Genomic DNA, 21,426 nt, shown 5'->3' with positions numbered 1-21,426 from the left:
AAGTGATTGGTTCTAGTACTGGTTCATTAAGGCCAAGTTGGCCAATGCCAACTCAACCCTATAGTCCAAACCCATATCATCAGGAAACACATTCCACACTTTTTGTCTTTCCCTTTAACCACTCCTCCCTTTTCCTATAAATAAGACGAAGGTTGGTGTCTTTCGGGGGCAGGGAGGGGGGGGAGGTTGTCAAGTAACTTAGCTATCAATAACTTTATCCTCCACTTTGTGGCCAACATATTTCAGGGTTGTTTAAATTTAGACACATCATTTTTACCATATTCATCTACGAAGATAATAGTTATTAAAATGACCAGACAAAATTGACAAAATTGCTAGGTATTGCCTACTTCTACAAATAACACATCAGATTTAAAGTGGAGAAAGATGCACTTTATTAATAAAGGTCTCATATACTGGCAGAGATGGTCAATTTGTAATTGATAAGGTCATTAGTTCCAGTCCTATAGAATCATGCATGTTTTTATTAGACACCCTGTAGTGTATAGGATCCAATCTTACATGATATGGATTTAGAAATTTAACCAAGATGGCAAGATCTAAAAGCTTGATTTTATGATCCATATGAGCATATTGAATGGAAATTGAGGTCATGAAATTTTCCAGTTTTAGCGTTAATAATTTTTATAACAAATATGATTTCTAGTCCTAAATATTATTGTTTGTAGTGTACGTTTTAGCCAGAAACTAGGTAGTTCCTTTTCTTAGTTGTGCTTAGACTACATATGTAGATGCCTGGTAAATGGATAATGATATTCCTACAATCCAATAATGATTTGCATTCTAATTTTGACTCATCATGCTCTATTTCAGCTTTTCATATTTCTCCAGATCCTCTACTGATTTAGATGCTAAGTAACATATAATTCATTCTGTTGAAGATACAAGGTTACCATGGAAATGCCAATTAATGGCAATGTATATTATGAAACATTCAATGGCTATTATCTGGTGACAAAAATTTGGGGAACTGCTGTCCAATATGAACGTTTAATTTTTCCAACATCTCAAAGCAACTGGTTCACAATACAAATGCTGCATCAGACACCCCAGTAAACTTTAGATCCTACAAGAAATAGGAAGCCTTGATTGATTGTTCACATAACAAGATAATGCCCCATTAATTTCCAAGATCTTCCGTGACCAAACAGGGCTCTTCAGCAAGGGTACTCACTATCATAGAGACTTGCTTCACCAATTCAGTTCTCCCATGTTTTGCAGACTCGCAGAAACATTACTCCAACTGTAGGCATGCAGTTGTATTTGTCTTCTGAGAAACCCATGAAGAGCAAATTAAAATCACCCTTCATAAGATTTGTCAAAATCACACGAATGCCAATTCCAGAAAGGAATGCCTGTTGATGATTTGTAGCAGATAAATTTTGAGGAATGTATATGAAACAAGGGCAATGGTGAACTCTTATAATACATCTGCCAGCTATCAACGCAAGCCTAACGTGCTTTATGAGATGACCATTGACTCGGTTCTATTGTAATATCTCTTGTATAAATATTTGTGATAGCAAAGAGAAGAAGAACGAAGACAACTTGAGCACTCATAATACCAAAATGGCTGATGGTGTTACCTATTTCCATCCAACTGCCAGTGTTGCGTACCTGCCAAACACACAATGGTTAAATGTACAACAGATGAGGGAGTTGCAACAAGTTAAGCCATATACAACCACAGTCTCAGAGTAGCAAAAGCTCCCTACTGAAATGACATGCATATTTTCTGACATGATCAAAATCTACACATTGGGAACTGGGAATATACTAAAATAAGAAGGTCAATTGAAAGTGATATCTGATGTACGTTTAAACTTTAAGCTACATTTTCAAATAAAGTTAAGAACCATTATGGAAAAAAAGAAACAGTTTGACCCATCTTATCTACTATTTGATCCATGCTTATAGAATGCAGTTGCATGTTTTACACAACTACTGTAAAAGTAAAATCAAATGTAAAACCTGATTTTGAAAATTGATACATGGAACTCGCATATTCATTAGTTATGATATTTACACAAAAGTGTACCTCCATTTTCAGGGAGCTACTTAAAATCTATAGAATCTGAAAATGGTTTCAGTAGTATTAGGATGGGTTTCACAAATCGACAACCATAATGGATAAGGAATTATTGAGACATTTAAAAGTAATCCTAGACTAAACACAGCATTAACCATATTGCAACCCACATGGCTGGAGGCTGACCGCTGACATTTCTCTGGTCAATGAATTCTTAGAAACCGAGAAAACTATAGTACAATTTGTGACACTGGAAACTTGTGAGCAGTTAGAAAATTTTAAGAATAGTGAGTAGCAAGCTGAAGGTGAAGTGTGAGGAGAAGCGGAAAACAATGGAGCACCAGATCAAGAAAAGCAGTGGATGCTAGATTTTGAGTTTGCTTCATGATACCCTCATTTTGCGTGAGATCTACACTACTGAAATTTTTTTATCATTGTGATTTTTATTGTGTTACCAGATCCATGGGCTCTTGATGCTGGATCCACGGATCCAACGTTTCAGATATAGATCCACCCAGATCCGCTTAGGATCCACCATGTAAACAGATCCTTCAAATCTGGAAACCTATCACATACTACTGAAATGGATCCTGTGCCAGCTAGCCCTCACACATCAGATCCCAAGCAAATAACTTTAAAGATTTTGGTTTATTTTTCATTTTTTTAAGATATTTTCCACCTCTTTGAAACCATAAAAGGCAAACACTCTATTAAAGTTTTTTGTTAGATTACTTCTTAGTAATCTGTAGGCTCTATAGTCGTATAAGTTATTAATTACCCATAGGTTATATCAATGTTGCACGAAGCGGGGATGTGAAAGCGTCATTTTCCAAAAATCTAGGAAGCGAAGCGTCTACTATATATATATTTTTATATATATTTTTTGCATTTATATTCAAAACAAACATCCCAAATACCAAATTAGTTGTAGAAGACATGAAAACAAGCATATTTTTACATAAATCAAGATAGATATGGCATCCATTGTACATCAATGATTAATTATTCCAGCATCAACCATCTACAATCTAGATTCCTCTTCTCTTGTCTAGCCTTTGCCTCTATTTCAATTCTATAGGGATTTTAGTCAACATTGCCTAATTTTGATCAAACAGCGTAATCCAAGCCTTATAATATAGTAGAGAAAGCTTAACATGCTTGATCAATGATTTTGACTTGATTGAAGGGTACATAATTGCTAAGGCCACGACAAAGGAGTTCAACAATCAATAACACCAACACTAGGGTACATATAGGGCTTGTTGCTTTTGATTAAATGCCAATCACATGCCCTCATACATGATATAATCCAATGAAACGCCACAATCCCATTGATCCTGAAAACTGTTAAGTCTGTTGAATTTTGAATGGGATATGAAATTCTATTTTCTCCATATGAAGTCTGATGAGGTTGAAACCACTCTCAAACTGTTAATTTTAGGTATGTTCTATGCTAGAGCAATTTATTTCAATTTTCACAGTTGGCTCAATATCTTTTCCAGATCAGCAATCACATTAGCATTAAAGTAAGCTGCAGATAGAACATAAATATAAATCGCAGAAGACAAGCCAAGACAAGAGGACACAAGATGTGGCGCTAGACAGGTACAAACCCCAATGTGGGGAAACCCTTGATCAATTCTTCTTATATGTTCTTCAATAGTTCAGCAGAGAGAGAGAGATATAGTACATTTACAACAGAAGTCAACACTTTGACTTATCTAGATAAGAGCATAGATCATCTCTAAGAAGATGATACATGAGATCAGTTGAAGACATGCTGCTTCAACTGATTCTCCAAGGTGACTCCTTCACCTATCGTTGTGCTGCATTTCGTCATCATGCTGCACCTCACTGTGCTACACCATGCTGCACCCATCATCAGTATGCTGCATCTCATCACACTTCATTAATCATGACTGTACCCATCACTGTACTGCATTATGTGCCATTGCTGCACCATGTTGCCATCCTGACCTATGTGTTCGCTGCACCTTGCTTGCTTGTTGTCCTTAGCATGCTTGTTGTTGCATGCTAGTTACCCCTTGCATGCTAGCTGTAACATTGCATGCTTGGTGTATTTGCTGCTAAATACCATAGAGTTGTCCCAATGTTAGTTAGTTGTCCCTTGCATGCTGCTCTCCTTCGCAGACGGATGCTCTGACTGTTCCAACTTTTTCGGCAGTTCCGGGTTTTCCGGTTTTTCCAGCAGTTCCGGTAGTTCCGACTTTTTCGACAGTTCCGATTTTTCCAGCTTTTTCGTCAATTCCGGCTTTTTCAACAGTTCCGGCTTTTTGCCCTCTGGATCAGGGCAGCGTTATCCCTTAGGATCTCTCCTCCTACTAAAACCCAAAGACAAGTAGAGAGAGGAAGAGATCCCAAGTGTGTGATGATGAAGTGTCCAAATGAGGAGAATGCTCCTTGTATTTATATGCAAAACGTTGATGTTGAATAGACATGACTGTTGGGCTTCTGAGCCTACATAAGTTGCTGGCCGACTTTAACAATTTTTCCATAATCAAAATAAATTCATATCTCCATAAATACTTATTGGAATCGGATGGTCTTTAGATCAATCCTACACCTCTCGATGAGAGGAATCTAGGAAAAATATCAGTAGTCACAAATAAGGTGATCCACATGGAGTTTGGCCCTAGTTGCCAATTTTAACACTCCCTCTCAACTAGGGAGAACTCCATCAACAATTCGTCTGATTGTCGCTACTATTCATCCATCAAATGCACTGCCCTATACAGCTTGACCCCTGCTCTGCTCTGTTCTGCTTTGCTTTGCTCTGCTCGGCTCTTGCTCGAACTATGAAGAAGAAGAAATGACCGAGGATGTATCATACCATCCTCCACTGACCCAAAGTCAGTCTCAGAGTGTGTACCACTCTCACTGATCCCAGATTAGTATCATTGATCCCAGATCAATGGAGGTCATCCTAGCATAGGGAGTATGGTAGATACAACGATGCGTCCATCGATAGTACTACTATGGTCCCTATCCTCATTTCCCTGCTCATTGATCAGATGAGAGGTACTTCCCATGAGCCCCAAATTGCATGGGTAGGATGCCTCGACAGGAGAATGAATCATCTCGTCAGTGGAAGCCACGGAGAACGAATCATCCTGGCCCACAAGAGAACGAATCATCTTGTTGCACAACTGCCACGGAGGACGAATCATCCTGGCCCACAGGAGAACTGTTGACACCTAATCCTTGTGATTGGGTAAATATATGTAAATAAATAAATGAAAAATGTGAACAATCATCGAGAGATGAACTGAACAGTCTCTCCCTTGTAGTGGCCGTACTAAATAAAGAGCCATTACTGAACTGTGAAACTGTAAAGATGGTGAATCTGTAAAACTGTAAAGATGGTGAATCTGTGAAACTGTTTGAAATGGTATTAATTGATTTGATGAAGTACTTACCTGGTCTGCTACGGCTGCTGCGATGAGGATGCTGCAGAACTTCTTCAGCGCTCTCGTTACCGAATGACCAAAAACCACCCAGCCAAACCGAGTATACCTAGATACTCAATCCAGTATGCTTCTCAACCGATGCATACCGTTCCCCTGTGCCCAGAGACTTCAAAACAAGTAAGGCTCAATAGTTCCGAATTATAAGCAGTATGAATAAATTTCCTCTCCTTCCTCCTTCAACAGCACCCGGGTCAGTTTTTCCACTTACAGCAATTACAATCTCCGCCATCCAAAGGCAAAGAACACCCAGCCCCCCCGAAACTCTTCCTCGCCATCTCCTTATGTACTGGTCATTAGCGGTGGTAGCTCTCTCTCCACCTACGAGCCCACCGCTTCCTTTCTCAGCGACACCTCCTCAACATGCTCAGTCGAATCTTTCTTTTAAGGATAATTTGACATGTGTGATTTTATTTTGATTAAAATTTTATTTATTTAATTAATATGTCCTAAGTTCATACATAGGAACTTTACTTTGATTTAATTTATCCCTTTAATAATTTATTGACATACTTTATTAAAATTCTGAGATAGATAATTATATACCCTGATTTTTAAGAATTTACATAATTCTTTACATTTATTTTCTTTATAACCCTTCTACTTTATACTTTTAAACTTAATATCATTGGTAATCGCTCATTAATCATGAGGCATTAAGTAATATGTGCTGATGGGTGAATGCGACTTTTCTATTTGAAGGAGTGTCAGGATATTTAATATTTTAGGTAATTTAGAATATAGTTACTAGTGCAGTGCATGCGATACATGCATATGTAGCTATCATATGCATGCATCGTATGCATGCTAATATTCTCGAGCTCTCTATATTAATGATGGGTCACTACATACACCCCTCCTTCAGAAAACTTCGTCCCGAAGTTAGAGTTTTTATCAATACTTATAATAGTGATTAATACATTCTTGTTCGGACTGTGTATTGAGGTTAAATTCTTACTTAATGTGAGGACGCTATAAAATTGGTGTTTTGAATACTTTTAGGTCTATAACTTTAATGATCATGTTTTACTTCATTAGGCTCCCCAGGCTATCACTACATCATCCTATCCTTCCTAATCTCTTCCGCTCCCATCCTATCCGTCCTCTACGGGAGTATGCCATGGCGTCAGTTATACTGACCTAACCATTCATAAATTCCAAGGGTGACAGCGTTGGCTATGCCGACCTGATCCCTAGTAGGCATTTGGCAGTCATCATCACACGTCTAGGGGAGCGTGACTCGCACAGTCCTCCCATGACTCCAGGGTTCGAAGGATAAACGGTGGGCAACACCTCCACCCCTCCCAGTAGAATCAGGGTTAATACCCTATCATGGAATCTCTTTGAGCCTTAATTGTTCTGAAGTTTCTGTCATTACGTGGTCATTTTGGTAACGGATTTTATCTGCAATCATAAACACTAGTCCATGCATTTATAACATGTGCATTAATATTTTCAAAAACACATAGCTTATGTATATTTCATACATGTCATCTAAAGTTTAACATACTTTGCCATAATCTATTCATGTCATTAGCTTTTATATTAAAATATAATCATTCTTTCGTGTATTGTTTGTGCATAAAACTCATGACTTTAGATTGCTAACTGACACTTGATATTTGATCTTACGAGCACATATCGTTATGTTCCAAACATTCATTGATCTGTATGTGTTTGCTCCAGTAACAACTAACTGGGTTATTGTCTTACTTGGTAACAAAATGCATCATATGTACAGTCATTAGCAAAGACAAGTCTCAATTCCTTCTTTTTAACAATACTGTTATTTGTTGTGTTCTTTTATATATAAATTGTTTGAAATACCTAGCTCAAAGTATGGTATGCAACACATTTGGGGAACATATTTTGAACTCAACATTTCCTTTAACAATAATACACCGAACATTGCTCTATGTTTAAATGGTAGTACTCTTTCAATACCTTGGCCCTATGGGTTGAATTTATGCTCATGGAACCTTTGCTCAAGTTGTATTCATCACTTATGAGAATTGCTAAATTAGGTTTGAATGTTGCGTATGCATCTGTTCCTATTGACTGTTTCACTACCAAGGAGTTGATATTCATGCCAAGTGAACTACTGTTTCCAGATCTTTTGCCAGCGCACATTCCAGGGTCCGAACTTAAGTTCTATGCATTATACCAGTTATTTATATGCCTCTATATGAATGAGTTAATGGCTGTTTGCAATTCTGAGTTAGTTCCTCATCACATGGTGTTTAATAGCAGTGTATTCCTTGTTGAATAATTGTGAATGGTATATATAACCGCTTGAGCTCAATTGTCTGGTTCCGTTATCATTTAACTGGAAGTATAGTGGAAAACTGTTCACCTACAGCTAACAGATAACAACTGATGTGCAAAAAGGGGTCACTGTAACCTTCACACGAACTCATAAATTTATTAGAAATTAAGAGAATATACAGGAGGGAATCCTACATCTTTTATTGTGGTATTGTGATAATAATATGGCTAAATTATGTATAACAGCGGGGGTAATTTTGAGTAAGGAAGATATTATATGTGACTCTTTAGAGGTCTCATTTGAATGTTATTTGTCCACTGTATATATATATTTTCTGAAGTAAAACTATTAAGAAAACACCTACAGAAGTTTTCATACAAAATTGAAGAAAGGTCTCATAGAAGAACTTATACAAACTCAATTATCAAAGAGGAATATCTACGTGGTTGACAGGTACAGAGTGAGTCCCCTAGTAATTATAAAGGAGGATGACTAAACATTTAAAATGAATATCTAGAAGATTGTAAGAATATAAACATCATTACCAATTGTTTGTTATTGGAGCATAAATAATAATAAAAACGAATCCATCCAAGCAAAATTTACAATTACAAGAGACTAATAATAATTAAAAGCATAATATCAAAATATTCAAGAAAGTACTTATCTCTAGAGAATACGTCAACTCCTTTTCGTTCAACTCTTCAAGGAGTTAATCTCGTCCATATTATCATCATAAGGAAGTCCATATCATCAAGGAATTCACAGCATTAAGGAGTCCATATCATTATCGGCAGGAAAGGCCAGTTTGCATCATCAGGTGGAATATCCTTCAACCACTCTAGGTCAATGCTGCCAATGTCTGTGTGAAGCATCTCAAGAAACCGTTTTATTCTCCCTGCAAGAACATTGTTCATCCCTTGTTCCTTGATGGCATCTGCAATATCTTCAAGATCAGCATATCTGACTGCATCCCAATTCACAGCATCCTTGGTATTTGAGTCCCTTTCTCTTTTTAATCTACAATCTTCTACATTTGTATTCTTCGATATAGTTTCCCAATCAAATTTGTTCTTGCTCTTTCCCTGGCCCATTTCAATATTTTCTCTAGCAATACCACTTATTTTACTGACAGAAACTTTCTGGTGACCAATTTTCCTGTTCAGAATGTATGTTCCCTGTTCCGTTCGCTGTTGGTCGTAAGGAACGCCATGGAGTCATCGAAGAATCAAACCAAAACTAAAAACAGGCTTAACTAATAAAAAAAAATCGGCTAGGAATGGTGCCATTCCTGCGAATGAGGCATTAAGTAACATGCCTACAAGGGCATATGCGATTAAGTAATATGTGCTGATGGGTGAATGCGACTTTTCTATTTGAAGGAGTGTCAGGATATTTAATATTTTAGGTAATTTAGAATATAGTTACTAGTGCAGTGCATGCGATACATGCATATGTAGCTATCATATGCATGCATCGTATGCATGCTAATATTCTCGAGCTCTCTATATTAATGATGGGTCACTACATCCCTCATGTATATAACAGACCTACCTGATTGAATGAATATACGAATCAGTTTTCTGCCTAATGGAGTTACTGCCTGGCCTGACATGGTATCAGAGCCAGCTCCTTTTTTAGCTCTCATGCTCCTTGTAACTCCTCTGCCTGTCTGCCATATTCTTTTTATACAGACCTGCACCTGACATTGCAAACGCCCCTCTGCCTGACACTGCCAACGCTGCCCCTCCATACTGTCCTGACTGTCCTAGCGTTTCATGGTAATTATTAGCGCTGTCCTGGTAGCTTGCTCCACGTATTAGGTGGAAGCCTGAAACGTTCCTCTGCTCTCTGGTGGCCTATGCAGGTCTTCATCGATTATTGCAAGAAACCGAGCTAGCAAAGGCGACAGAGGGGTGGACCTGGAGCAGTTTGCTACTCCAAAACTTGCTCCAGCAACAGACGCAGATCCATTCATTGCTATGGATGCCAAGGATGCTGCTGATTTCCAGCTATATTTTTGTATGTAGCTGGGGCCCAAGTCTGTTCTTACAATGGTGAAATATAGTTGAACGGTGGTTGTATTCCTTTCAAATAGTTGAATGATTGGCCCAGATTCACTGCTGTTACTGCTTTTTTGTGAGAAGATGGAACGCTGGAACGCTGTCCTGTTTTGTTAATAGTTGAACGATTGGCCCGGATTCACTGCTGTTACTGCGTTTTTTGTGAGAAGATGGAACGCTGGAACGCTGTCCTGTTTTGTTAATAGTTGAACGATTGGCCCGGATTCACTGCTGTTATTGCGTTTTTTGTGAGAAGGTGGAACGCTGGAACGCTGTCTTGTTTTGTTAATAGACCTGATATGCGTATGCGTGGTAATGTTTTGTTAATGGATTTGCATGGTTATTATGGTCATAATACCTGTGATGCGTGGACACTAATATGAACCATTAAGTGTTTTATACCTTTGTAATGTTGCTGATGCGTGGACATGGAGACCGATGAGTGTTTGAATGGTGTTAAAATATAATGCATTAAAATGTTATATGCAGTAAAGATTTTTAGGGCAGCGAGGTATAATGTTTGTATTATTTGAGAATACATACATATGTATTATACCATAGTGTTGTTTTCATAAAGCTGTTTTCAAAGTGACTAACATAGTTAATGCTCCTGCGTTTGACTGTGTTTAATATATTGTTTGAGGCCAGAATACATTTTGATATCAGAATCAATTTTCTTTTAGCAGCAGAAGTATTTTTACAGCTCTTGGATTTTACAATGCATTCAATCATATCTATGGTGGGAATAGTTCTCACTGGCAAGGAGAACTATCCTGAATGGTCCCGGATGATAAAACACACCCTCATTTTCAATGAGTTGTGGAAAGGAGTGTGTGTCGGAGAAGGAGACAATGACCCAGTACAACCTACCTCAGACAAAGAGCTCGTCATTTGGGAAAACAAGAACAACAAAGCTTATGCATTAATCGCAGCATCTGTAAATGAAAAGGTGAGTCGCCATATTTCGTCATATTCAACTGCCTTTGAAGCCTTACAAAAGCTGAAAGAACTCTATGACTCACATTTTGCACTTGAAGTTGTTCAACACATGATTAAACTCTTCACTCTTGAATTGCAAAATAATGATCCTCTTGCTCTTGCATCTGAAGTAAAGTCTATAATGCATGATATCAAATCTACTAAGGTTGAATTGGATATTCCTCTTATCGCTTTTCTCAAGGCACTTTATCCTACTTACTCCAATTATCTTGAGTCATTGCAAGCAAATGGAAATCTCAAAGATATAACTTTTGACTTTCTTGTGAAAAAGTTTGCTGAAAGAGAGAAAGCTTTTGGAAAGAAGACAACCCCTGAATCTTCTGAAGTGACTGTGTGCCTTGCTCATAAAGAAAAGCATCTTGCTCAAGATTCTACAAGAGGAAGAGGTGGACGAAGAGGAAGAGGAAGATATTTCAGAGGCAGGGGGGGCAAACATTCTCAAGGAGAAAAGGCAGATTTGCACTGCATTCGCTGCAAAAGAAATGGATCACATGATGCCTCTACATGCAAGCTACCATGGGACAAAATTGAGCAGAAAAGAAACCAATAGAAAGGTAAAACTGATGATACTGACAAAGGTAAAGCACCTGAATCCGCTTACTATGTTGAGGCACAATGTATCATTGGAGTAAATGAAGATTTTTTTAATGCTTCACTTGCTTCATGGAAAAATGATTCGTTGCTTGATTCAGGAGCAACCTGCCACATGATTCATAGAAAAGATTTTTTTGAAGATTTCACTGACAATGTTGATGGAGCAGTATATTTTGCAGATCAATCAAAAATCAAGCCATCAGGGCTTGGCACAATCAGGCTTAAATTGCCTGGTCTTCCAGACTTTCTTCTGGATCATGTTCTATATCTCCCACAGCTCAAGAGAAACTTGCTGTCCTTGGTCCACATCCGCCAGCAAGGTCACTCCATTCATATGTTTGATGGCAAGCTTGAGGTAAGAAAAGCATCTGACCACTCACTTGTCATGAGGGGAATAGAAGAACAAAGACTTTTCAAACTGCAAGGAACCTCTGCTTATGCACAACATTTCTCATACAATTCTCATCATGAAGAAGGTACACTTCCATCAAGTTTATTATGGCATGCTAGATTTGGACATTTGAACTATGACAGTCTCCGCTTATTGAAGAAAAATGGTGTTGCTGGTTTGCCTACAATTCCTAAAAGCCTTAAGCAATGTGATGCTTGCATTCTAGGAAAGCATAGCAAACAGTCTTTTCATGATTCACATTCAAGAGCACATAGGAAACTTGAACTCATTCATTCAGATTTATGTGGTCCAATGCCTCTTCCTTCTGCAAATGGAAATAAATATATCATGACGTTTATTGATGACTACACTAGAATGTGCTAGGTTTATTTATTGAAGAACAAATCTGATGCTTTTCAAACATTCAAGAATTTTCATAAATGGATTGAAAATGATGCACAATCTCATATTGGGTCTATTCGCACTGATAATGGAAAAGAATACACATCAAATGAATTTGAAAACTATCTTCGCCAACATGGGATCAAACATCAAACAACTGTGCCTTATAATCCCCAACAGAATGGTGTAACTGAAAGAATGAATAGAACAATCTTGAATATGGTACGATCCATGCTTTTCTTCAAAAATGTAAAGATAATGTTTTGGGCTGATGCTGTTCTATGTGCTGCGTATATAAAGAATAGATGTCCATCTAATGCTATAAGAAACAAGATTCCTTATGAATTGTGGTATGGACATGTTCCTTCGGTAAAACATCTCAGGGTCTTTGGTTCCACCTGTTATGCTTTGATACCAAAGGTACATAGAAACAAACTTGGTGCTAGAAGTCGTAAGTGTATCTTCCTGGGGTACTCAAACACCTCCAAAGCATACCGCCTCTATGATGAAGTAAATAAAAAGTTTGTTGTATCTAGAGATGTATTTTTTCTTGAATCATCCAAAACTGACAATGTTGTTGGGCGGCAACTTGATCGCTTGGATAGATTCGCAAAAGAAAAATCATTTCAAGAATTTGATAATTAAATTCCACATCTTGAAGGGGGGATTCCTATACTAGATCAACATGTGGAATCTTCTTTTGAAGAACACTCTCCCCCGCATGAAACTCCAACAACAGATGATGCTTTAAGTGATGTAATTGATAGAATTGGGAGACTCAATCTTGATTCAGTCCCAACTCAATCAACAGAGCAGCCTGGACCATCCCAGAAAGGTCCCCCAAAGTGGCTGACAAAGACACTTGAAAGTGTTCATCCCGATGAAGTTGGAAAGACAGGAACCAGAAATTCAAATCGGCAAAATGGAGGTGATGTAGATGACTCTAATTCACCTGTTGATATGGATGTTTCTTATGATTGTGAATTGAACTTGTCTACAGATTTTGAACCAACTTCCTTCAAAGAAGCTGCTTCTCATGATGAATGGAAAGAAGCAATGCAAAAGGAGTATGATGCCCTCATAAAGAACGACACTTGGAAGCTGGTTGATCCTCCATTAGGAACCAAACCAATTGGCTGCAAGTGGGTCTACAAAAACAAGTATAAAGCTGATGGCCAACTTGACAAGCACAAAGCTAGGCTTGTGGCAAAAAGTTTTGCACAGAAGGAAGGGGTCGACTATGAGGAGACTTTTGCCCCCACAGCAAAATGGGCTACCATCCGGACACTCTTTGCACTAGCAGCTCAGAACGGTTGTATATCTTGTGGTATATGTAGATGATCTTTTAATGGCAGGGAACAATGAAAGCTACATTGCATCCATAAAGAAGGAATTGGGGAAAAGTTTTGAAATGACTGATTTGGGCTATGTTCATTACTATCTTGGCATTGAAGTAACCCAACATCCAAAGTCCATATTTCTTTCTCAAAAGAAATACATTGGAGATTTGTTGAACAGGTTTGGCATGACAGAGTGCAATCCTCTCACTACTCCATTGGAACAAAACTTAAAGCTCACATCTATTGAAGGAAAGGAATTTGAGGATGCAACAAAGTATAGACAGCTTGTAAGAAGTCTCAACTACCTAACTACTACCAGACCAGACATTTCATTTGTTGTTGGAGTCCTCTCCAGGTTTAGGCAAAAGCCTTGTGAGGGACATTGGTCTGCTGCAAAAAGAGTTCTAAAGTACTTGAAGGGAACTCAAGACTTTGGAATCAAGTACACACATGTGGATGACTTCAGCTTGATCGGATACTCTGATTCAGACTTTGATGGAGACAAAGAAACTGGGGTATCTACTTTAGGATATGCTATGAGTCTTGGATCAGGAGCTGTCCCCTGGAGATCATGCAAACAATCAGTTCCAGCAGATTCCACAACAGAAGCAGAATGCATGGTAGCAGCTGAAGCAACAAAAGAAATTGTGTGGCTCAGGAAAATTCTTGAACATTTGCAGGTAAAACAAGTACAATCAACTCCACTCATGATTGACAACACCTTTGCAATAAAGCTGGCCAAGAACCCAAAGTTCCATGATTGAACAAAGCACATCAATACTAAATATCATATGATTCGACACCATGTTGAGGCCAAAACAATCCATCTCCGTCATTGTTCCATAAATGAGAATATTGCAGACATCTTCACCAAAGCGCTTGGAAGAGAAAAGCTTGAACGATTCAGAACGATGCTTGGACTCACCAACATCCCTTCAGATTAAGGGGGGAATGTTGACACCTAATCCTTGTGATTGGGTAAATATATGTAAATAAATAAATGAAAAATGTGAACGGTCATCGGGAGATAAACTGAACAGTCTCTCCATCATGTATATAACAGACCTACCTGATTGAATGAATATACGAATCAGTTTTCTGCCTAATGGAGTTACTGCCTGGCCTGACAAGAACGAATCATCCTATCCACAGTCACCACGGAGAACGAATCATCCTGGTCCACAGGAGAACGAATCATCCTATTCCACAATCGGCATGGAGAACGAATCATCCCCACTAGAGAACGAGTCATCCTATCCACAGTCGCCACGGAGAACGAATCATCCTGTTCCACAGTCGCCATGGATAACTAATCATCCTGGCCCACAAGAGAACGAATCATCCCGTCCACAGTCGCCACGGAGAACGAATCATCCTGTTCCACAGTTGCCACGGAGAACGAATCATCCTGGCCCACAGGAGAACGAATCATTCTGTCCATAGTCATCACGGGAGAACTAATCACCCCGGCCCACAGGGGAACTAATCATCCTATCCATAGCGCACCACCAAGGGAGGGTGAGTCGCCTTGTGGTCGTATGGTGCTCCAATGAGTACCCCAAGCCCCCCAGAGCTCCTAGAGCTCAATGCATGCAACATGCAGGACCCTTATAAGAAGGTTTCTCAACGACTCCAAGTCTTTTGGGAAAGTCATAGATTTGACCTTTCCCTAGGGCTTTGACAAAATGTCTACGACCTGTACATCAGTCTCAATGCGATGGAGCCTCCTCGCTCATCGACTTACCATATCCCAGATAAGGCAGTATCTGATGTCTATCTGCTGGAGCAATCATCGAATACGGGCTTCCTCAATAATCGAATCCCACCTCTGGTTGTCACAGAGAATTACAGTGGTATTCATCATGTGTACAAACAACTCACTTAAGAGCTTCTGCAACCATGTAGCTTCACACGAGATCATACTCGTAGCTATGTATTCGGTCTCGACAGTGCTTATAGCAACCAACTTCTGCTTCCTTCTCATCCATGATATCTAAGCAAAATCCAAAGAGAACTAGCACTAAGAAGTGCACTAGTGATCCTCCACACTGCCTGCCCACTCAGTATTCAAATAATCATGCAGTTTCATATTTCCGGCAGTGTATCTCAATCCATGAGAGATTGTGCCCTGAAGATATCTCAGAAGATTCTTGGCACCAATCCAGTGAGGCTCAACCAAATATGAGCTCACCATGCTAACTGCAAAACATATGTTCGGACAGAAGTTCACCAAGAACATCAACGCGAATGAGTTTATGAAACTCAAAGGCATTTCCCAAATCTGGTCCGACATCACAACTATATAACTTCTGAAAGCTAAGGTCCTCGAGGTAGTCACAGGCTTTGCAGTTTATCATTCCACATTTGGAATCCAACTCCCTCTTACTTCTGCAAATGAGAGGGTCTGCACTTGTCAGAAATAGGTCATCCTCATAAGGTGCCGGTATGAGAGGTCTATCATCCACAACCTTCGAGTAATGGTTTGGATCAGTTTCACTCTAGTGAATCTCAGCGTTATCACATAGCTATCAATCCTCTCATACTACGCCCGGGGTGTTTTGCTTCAAGCCATAGAGGGCTTTTTTCCACCTGTATACATGAGATTCCCGATCATGAATCTCAAACCCCTCGGGTTGTTCCAAACCTGTGGACCTGCTACATGAGGGGAATGGTCCCCTTGTAAGATTTTCCTTCGGTACATCTCAGACATGTACTTTCATGCTCTTTTTGAATTCAGGCATCCCTGTCACCATCTAACTCACAGACCTTCGGTGCTATGTGTCAATGGACATGGTCCCTAGTGGACTTCCTGCAACTTGATACAACCCTGAACACAAAAACATCTTTGAAAATTATATTTTCAAACACATACCTTTCCATTGATGAGTGCCACCCTGAAACCTTTGACTTCCATTGCTGAAATGGTCACTAGGTTCTTCTCGCGATTAGGTACATAAAAGAGATTCTATAAATGAATTGAGTTACCCTCATTCAATTGAGGGATAACATTCCCTACACCCTTTCCGGGATAGGTGGCATCGGCTCCAAGTATAATCCCACAATTGTTTCCATCTCTACCAAATTAGAGAGTGCACCCATCTATCCGATGAAGTGCCTTGAAGCACTAAAATCAATAAGCCAGATTCCCAAAGAATCTGAAGGAGAGGGCCAATACAAGATACCGCTTCTTTATCTTATTAGAAACAACATTTAATTCTTCATATCTGGGGTTCCTTGATTTCTTTGAAGAGTCGACCATTTCCTTGATGACCTGCATTACCTGTCATTCTTTTGTTCATTGAAGATGTCCCTGGGATGATTGTTATCTTCATCAAGAGATGTGTCTCTGCCATGCGGACACTCCTTCGCATAATGGCCGAACTTATTGCAACTAAGACATCCGCGTTTCCTTCCACCCTTAGATCCGAACTTCCCAATGAAGTGATCTTTAGGTAGGCCATCAGAAACTTCCACTGTGCCATTCTAATAATTTTCTCTGCTTTGACTTCACCCTTGGTGAATTTGAAGAGGGATGAGGAATCCACTGATCCTTTTGTCCTTTCCCAACTGTCTTCGATGATTGCTCTTTCACTCTTGCTTGGGCATTGTCTTCACCTCAGCTCTGATACCATGTTAATTTTAGGTATGTTCTATGCTAGAGCAATTTATTTCAATTTTCACAGTTAGCTCAATATTGCTTCCAGATTAGCAATCACATCAGCATTAACGTAAATTGTAGATAGAACATATATATAAATCACAGAAGACAAGCCAAGACAAGAGGACACAAGATGTGGCGCTAGCCAGGGACAAACCCCAATGTGGAGAAACCCTTGATCAATTCTTCTTATATGTTCTTCAATAGTTCAGCACAGAGAGAGAGAGAGAGAGATAGTATGTTTACAACAAAAGTCAACACTTTGACTTACCTAGATAAGAGCATAGATCATCTCTAAGAAGATGATACATGAGATCAGTTGAAGACACGCTACTTCCACTGATTCTCCAAGGTGACTCCTTCACCTATCGTTGTGCTGCATTTTGTTATCATGCTACACCTCACCACGCTGCACCATGTTGCACCCATCATCACTATGCTGCATCTCATCACGCTTCATTAATCATGACTGTACCCATCACTGTACTACATTATGTGCCATTGCTGCACCATGTTGCCATCCTGACCTATGTGTTGGCTGCATCTTGCTTGCTTGTTGTCCCTAGCATGCTTGTTGTCCTTAGCATGCTTGTTGTTGCATGCTAGTTGTAACGTTGCATGCTTGGTTTATTTGCTGCTAAGTACCATATAGCTGTCCCAATGTTAGTTAGTTGTCCCTTGCACGCTGCTCTCTTTTGGAGACAGATGCTCCGGCTGTTCTGGCTTTTCCGACAATTCCGGCTTTTTCGGCAGTGCCGACCTTTCCGGTAGTTCCAGCTTTTTCGGCAGTTCTGGCTTTTCCGACAGTTCGAACTTTTCTAGCTTTTCCGGCAATTCCAGCTTTTCCGATTTTTCCGACAGTTCTGGCTTTCTGCCCTCTGGATTAGGGCAACATTATTCCTTAGGATCTCTCCTCCTACTAAAACCCAAAGACAAGTAGAGAGAAGAAGAGATCCCAAGTGTGTGATGATGACGTGTCCAAATGAGGAGAATGCTCCTTGTATTTATATGCAAAACATTGACGTTGAATAGACATGACTATTGGGCTTTTGAGCCCACATAAGTTGCTGGCTGACTTTGACAATTTTTCCATAATCAAAATAAATTCATATCTCCATAAATACTTATCAGAATCGGATGGTCTTTAGATCAATCCTACACCTCTCGATGAGAGGAATCTAGGAAAAATATCAGTAGTCACAAATAAGGTGATCCACATGGAGTTTGGCCCTAGTTGCCAATTTTAACACAAACATCCTGAGACATTTCATGGTAATGTTAAAAATTTAAGTAAAAGGATGGAAATGAAATATAAAGGAAACTTTAAGAATTTAACATTACCATTAGGGAGCATCTAGAAGCGTCTAGGGAGCATTAAGGGGCACCTTGGCAGTATTTGGAAATGTTGATTTGGGGTAGCATTGGATGTGCTATAGCCACGAAATTTGGTGGAGAGGTTAGGGCACATGAGATCTTCAATACCCAGAAAGGGTTTGGGCAAATTCTAAACAGATCATGAGATATTAAAATAATTAATATTTTTAATGGAGTCCCTAAGTCTAAACTTAGGGAAAATAAAATATTAATGTGTATTAATATGAATCTGTGTTAGAGTGGTCCAAAAGACAAGGATCAAGCCAGATCTAATCTTAGCCGTTGATTAGGGACTTCATCTTAGCCGTTGATATGTCAATAGGAAAAGTATTATTAGAATATCTCTATTTAGTATTTAATGCTCAGTCTTTTAGCTGTTGCTATTTTTATTCTTTTAGCAGTTTCTTAGATGAAACTGTTTGTTTCCATATTCTACATAGAAACCTGATGTTTCTATTATTGTAAATATCTTTGTATTATCATTGAGCTGTTGGCTCTTTGCTAATTAATTCATTCAATATTCTTTTACATGAGGTTTTCGCACTGTTTTATGGTATCAGAGCACAGGGATTTTTTTTTCGAAATAATTTTTCATAGTTTGAAAAATTCAGTAGTTCATTTCGAAACTGCTGTCAGGGTCTGTAGATTTCTTGATCAGCTATCCTCCTCGTATCCTAATCTTGTGAGTTCCTTCATTCCTTTCTAAGGTCGAGCCCTCTGTAAGCCAGGTAGCCTTCACTGAGTCTTAGCCTCGGCTTTGCTCATTGTGGTAAAAGCTTACAGTCGTCAATCTCGATACAGAAAGGGATTCTTCTCCTGCATTATCATTTTATGAGGAATTAACTTTGTGGCGGTGCTCAGAATCGTGAACAGTTTATTTGTTTTGAAGTCTTGTTTATTTCGTGGCCACCCGATCAACGAATTTGGAAGCCGTGCAGGACCGCCGACGCCTTCGAAGAACCAAGATTCGAAACCCCGGGGGGGCCCAAGTTCTAAAACGGCAAAGGGCAAAAATTACTATCAATCGATAGAGGGGAATGAAAGCCAATCGTCGGAGCAGTCTTTAGAACATGTGATCTGAGAGATCGGACTAGACCAGCTTCGAATCGAGGCACGCCCGAAACATATCAAATTCAGTAAGGCACTTTCCAGCGGCACCAAATTCGACCCGAGTTGCGAGGAGAAAACCGGCGAAAGCACCTGAACGCTGTATCGATCCTCCGATTTGCTTTGCCACACGGGAACGTGGCAACACAGTCTACATGCCCGACGCTCACACAATCTTCGCTACACGGGAATATATCAGTGTTAGCTACACGGGAATATATCCGTGAGGAATCGCACGCCCGAATCAAATCAAAGTTACAGTAAGCACGAATCAGCTCCCGTGGTATTACATTGACTGGTCCCGTGGTATTACATTGGCTGTCTCGAGGGCCTGAACCAAAGCCAAAGCGTTTGCGTCCGAAGCGTTGGCTCACGTTTTCAACAGATCGAGATCCTCCAGATCACGTGACGGCAGTTTCACGTAAAGGTATTTTCCAGATTCACGTGTTTGCTTAGCAATTGGATTAAAGTTTATTGTGATTTTATTTGAAGCGGTGGGACCAGAATAGCATCACAGTTATTTTTGAAGTGGGATCAAAACAGCATCACAGTTATCATCTGGTTTTGATCTGGTATTTTGATCAAAACAGCATCACAGTTATCATCAGTGCACGTGATCAAACCAGCATCACAGTCATCTTTAAAGTGGCGTGATCAGATCTGAGTTATTTTTTCTTTTGGTCTAGTGTTTTTGATCTGGTGCACTGATACAGATCTGAGTAATTTTTTGTGTGCAAGCCTATTTCTTTCACAACAGAATTTGTTAAGATTTGGTACAGTCATCTTGAAAGAAGATTTTTAAGCAGGCAGCTACACTTTGTTGTGTGTCAGACTTCTGTATTAACTTTGGGAAAATGGCCACGCTCACCAATCTGATGTTAGAAGGAAATCAACGCTTTAATGGCAGCAACTATAACATTTGGAAACAAAGAATGTTGACCATTTTTGAATACAGGCGTCTTGATCAGCTCATTTTGGGCAAAGAGCCTCGTCCCGGTACAGCTGGTACCGATCAAGATAAATTTGATGATCGAAATCGGGACGCTGTTATGCTTCTCAAGCTCTCTGTCGCTGATGATCAGTTACCACAGATTCCTTCTGGCAAGACCGCTGCCGAAATCTGGCAACAGTTGAAAGAACTGCACGAGACATCTGACAAAAGCAGAGCATTTTTTCTCAAAAATCAGTTGTTCTCCATCATGATGGATGAACATATGTCTTTACAGGAACATCTCAACAAAATTAAAGACATTCGAGATCAGCTCGAAGCCATTGGTCGGACCATGGAGGAAGAAGATATGGTAGTCATTACTCTGAAGAGTCTACCAAAATCTTATGAACACTTCATAGAAACACTCAACATTACAACCACAAATGTTGATCTGAAGTTTCCAGATTTATGTACCAAACTTCTGCAGCAGGATCGGTGGAAACAGCAGTTTGGTAGTGGTACTTCATCAGTGTCCTCGGAAAATGCATTTGCTGCAAAATACCAGTCCTCTCAGTCTTTTCAGCAGAAAGGCTCTCCTCAGTCTTTTGATCCTGCTAGGAAGAAAAGTGTGCAGTGTAATTACTGTCACAGGTTCGGTCACATGAAGAAAGATTGCCGACAGAGGATTGCTTCTGAACAGAAGAAACAGAGAGGGCCAAATCAGACAGCGAATGTTGCAGAACATTCCGAGCAGACAGATTCTGCC

The 21,426-nt window shown here is 39.5% G+C and overlaps 1 protein-coding gene across 3 annotated transcripts in view; it reads right to left on the bottom strand.

Moving 5' to 3' along the window:
- Nucleotides 1-910: 910 nt before the first annotated feature.
- Nucleotides 911-21,426, bottom strand: part of LOC149207043 (sulfatase and phosphatidylinositolglycan class N domain-containing protein) — a 412,661-nt gene continuing 392,145 nt past the window's right edge. For all 3 annotated transcript variants that reach the window (XM_089395653.1, XM_089395652.1, XM_089395654.1), the window contains one exon: nt 911-1,638. In XM_089395653.1, coding sequence (XP_089251779.1) covers nt 1,474-1,638 — 165 coding nt within the window. In that variant the 3' untranslated portion in view covers nt 911-1,473. The remainder of the gene's footprint in view (nt 1,639-21,426) is intronic.

This window comes from Pinus tabuliformis, chromosome 1_2 (assembly GCF_031772625.1).
Source record: "Pinus tabuliformis cultivar Carrire ecotype Pingquan chromosome 1_2, CPIR1, whole genome shotgun sequence".
Classification (NCBI taxonomy): Eukaryota; Viridiplantae; Streptophyta; class Pinopsida; order Pinales; family Pinaceae; genus Pinus; species Pinus tabuliformis.
The sequence above is the reverse complement of the archived record's forward strand: the minus strand, read 5'-3'. Positions and strand labels throughout refer to the sequence as shown.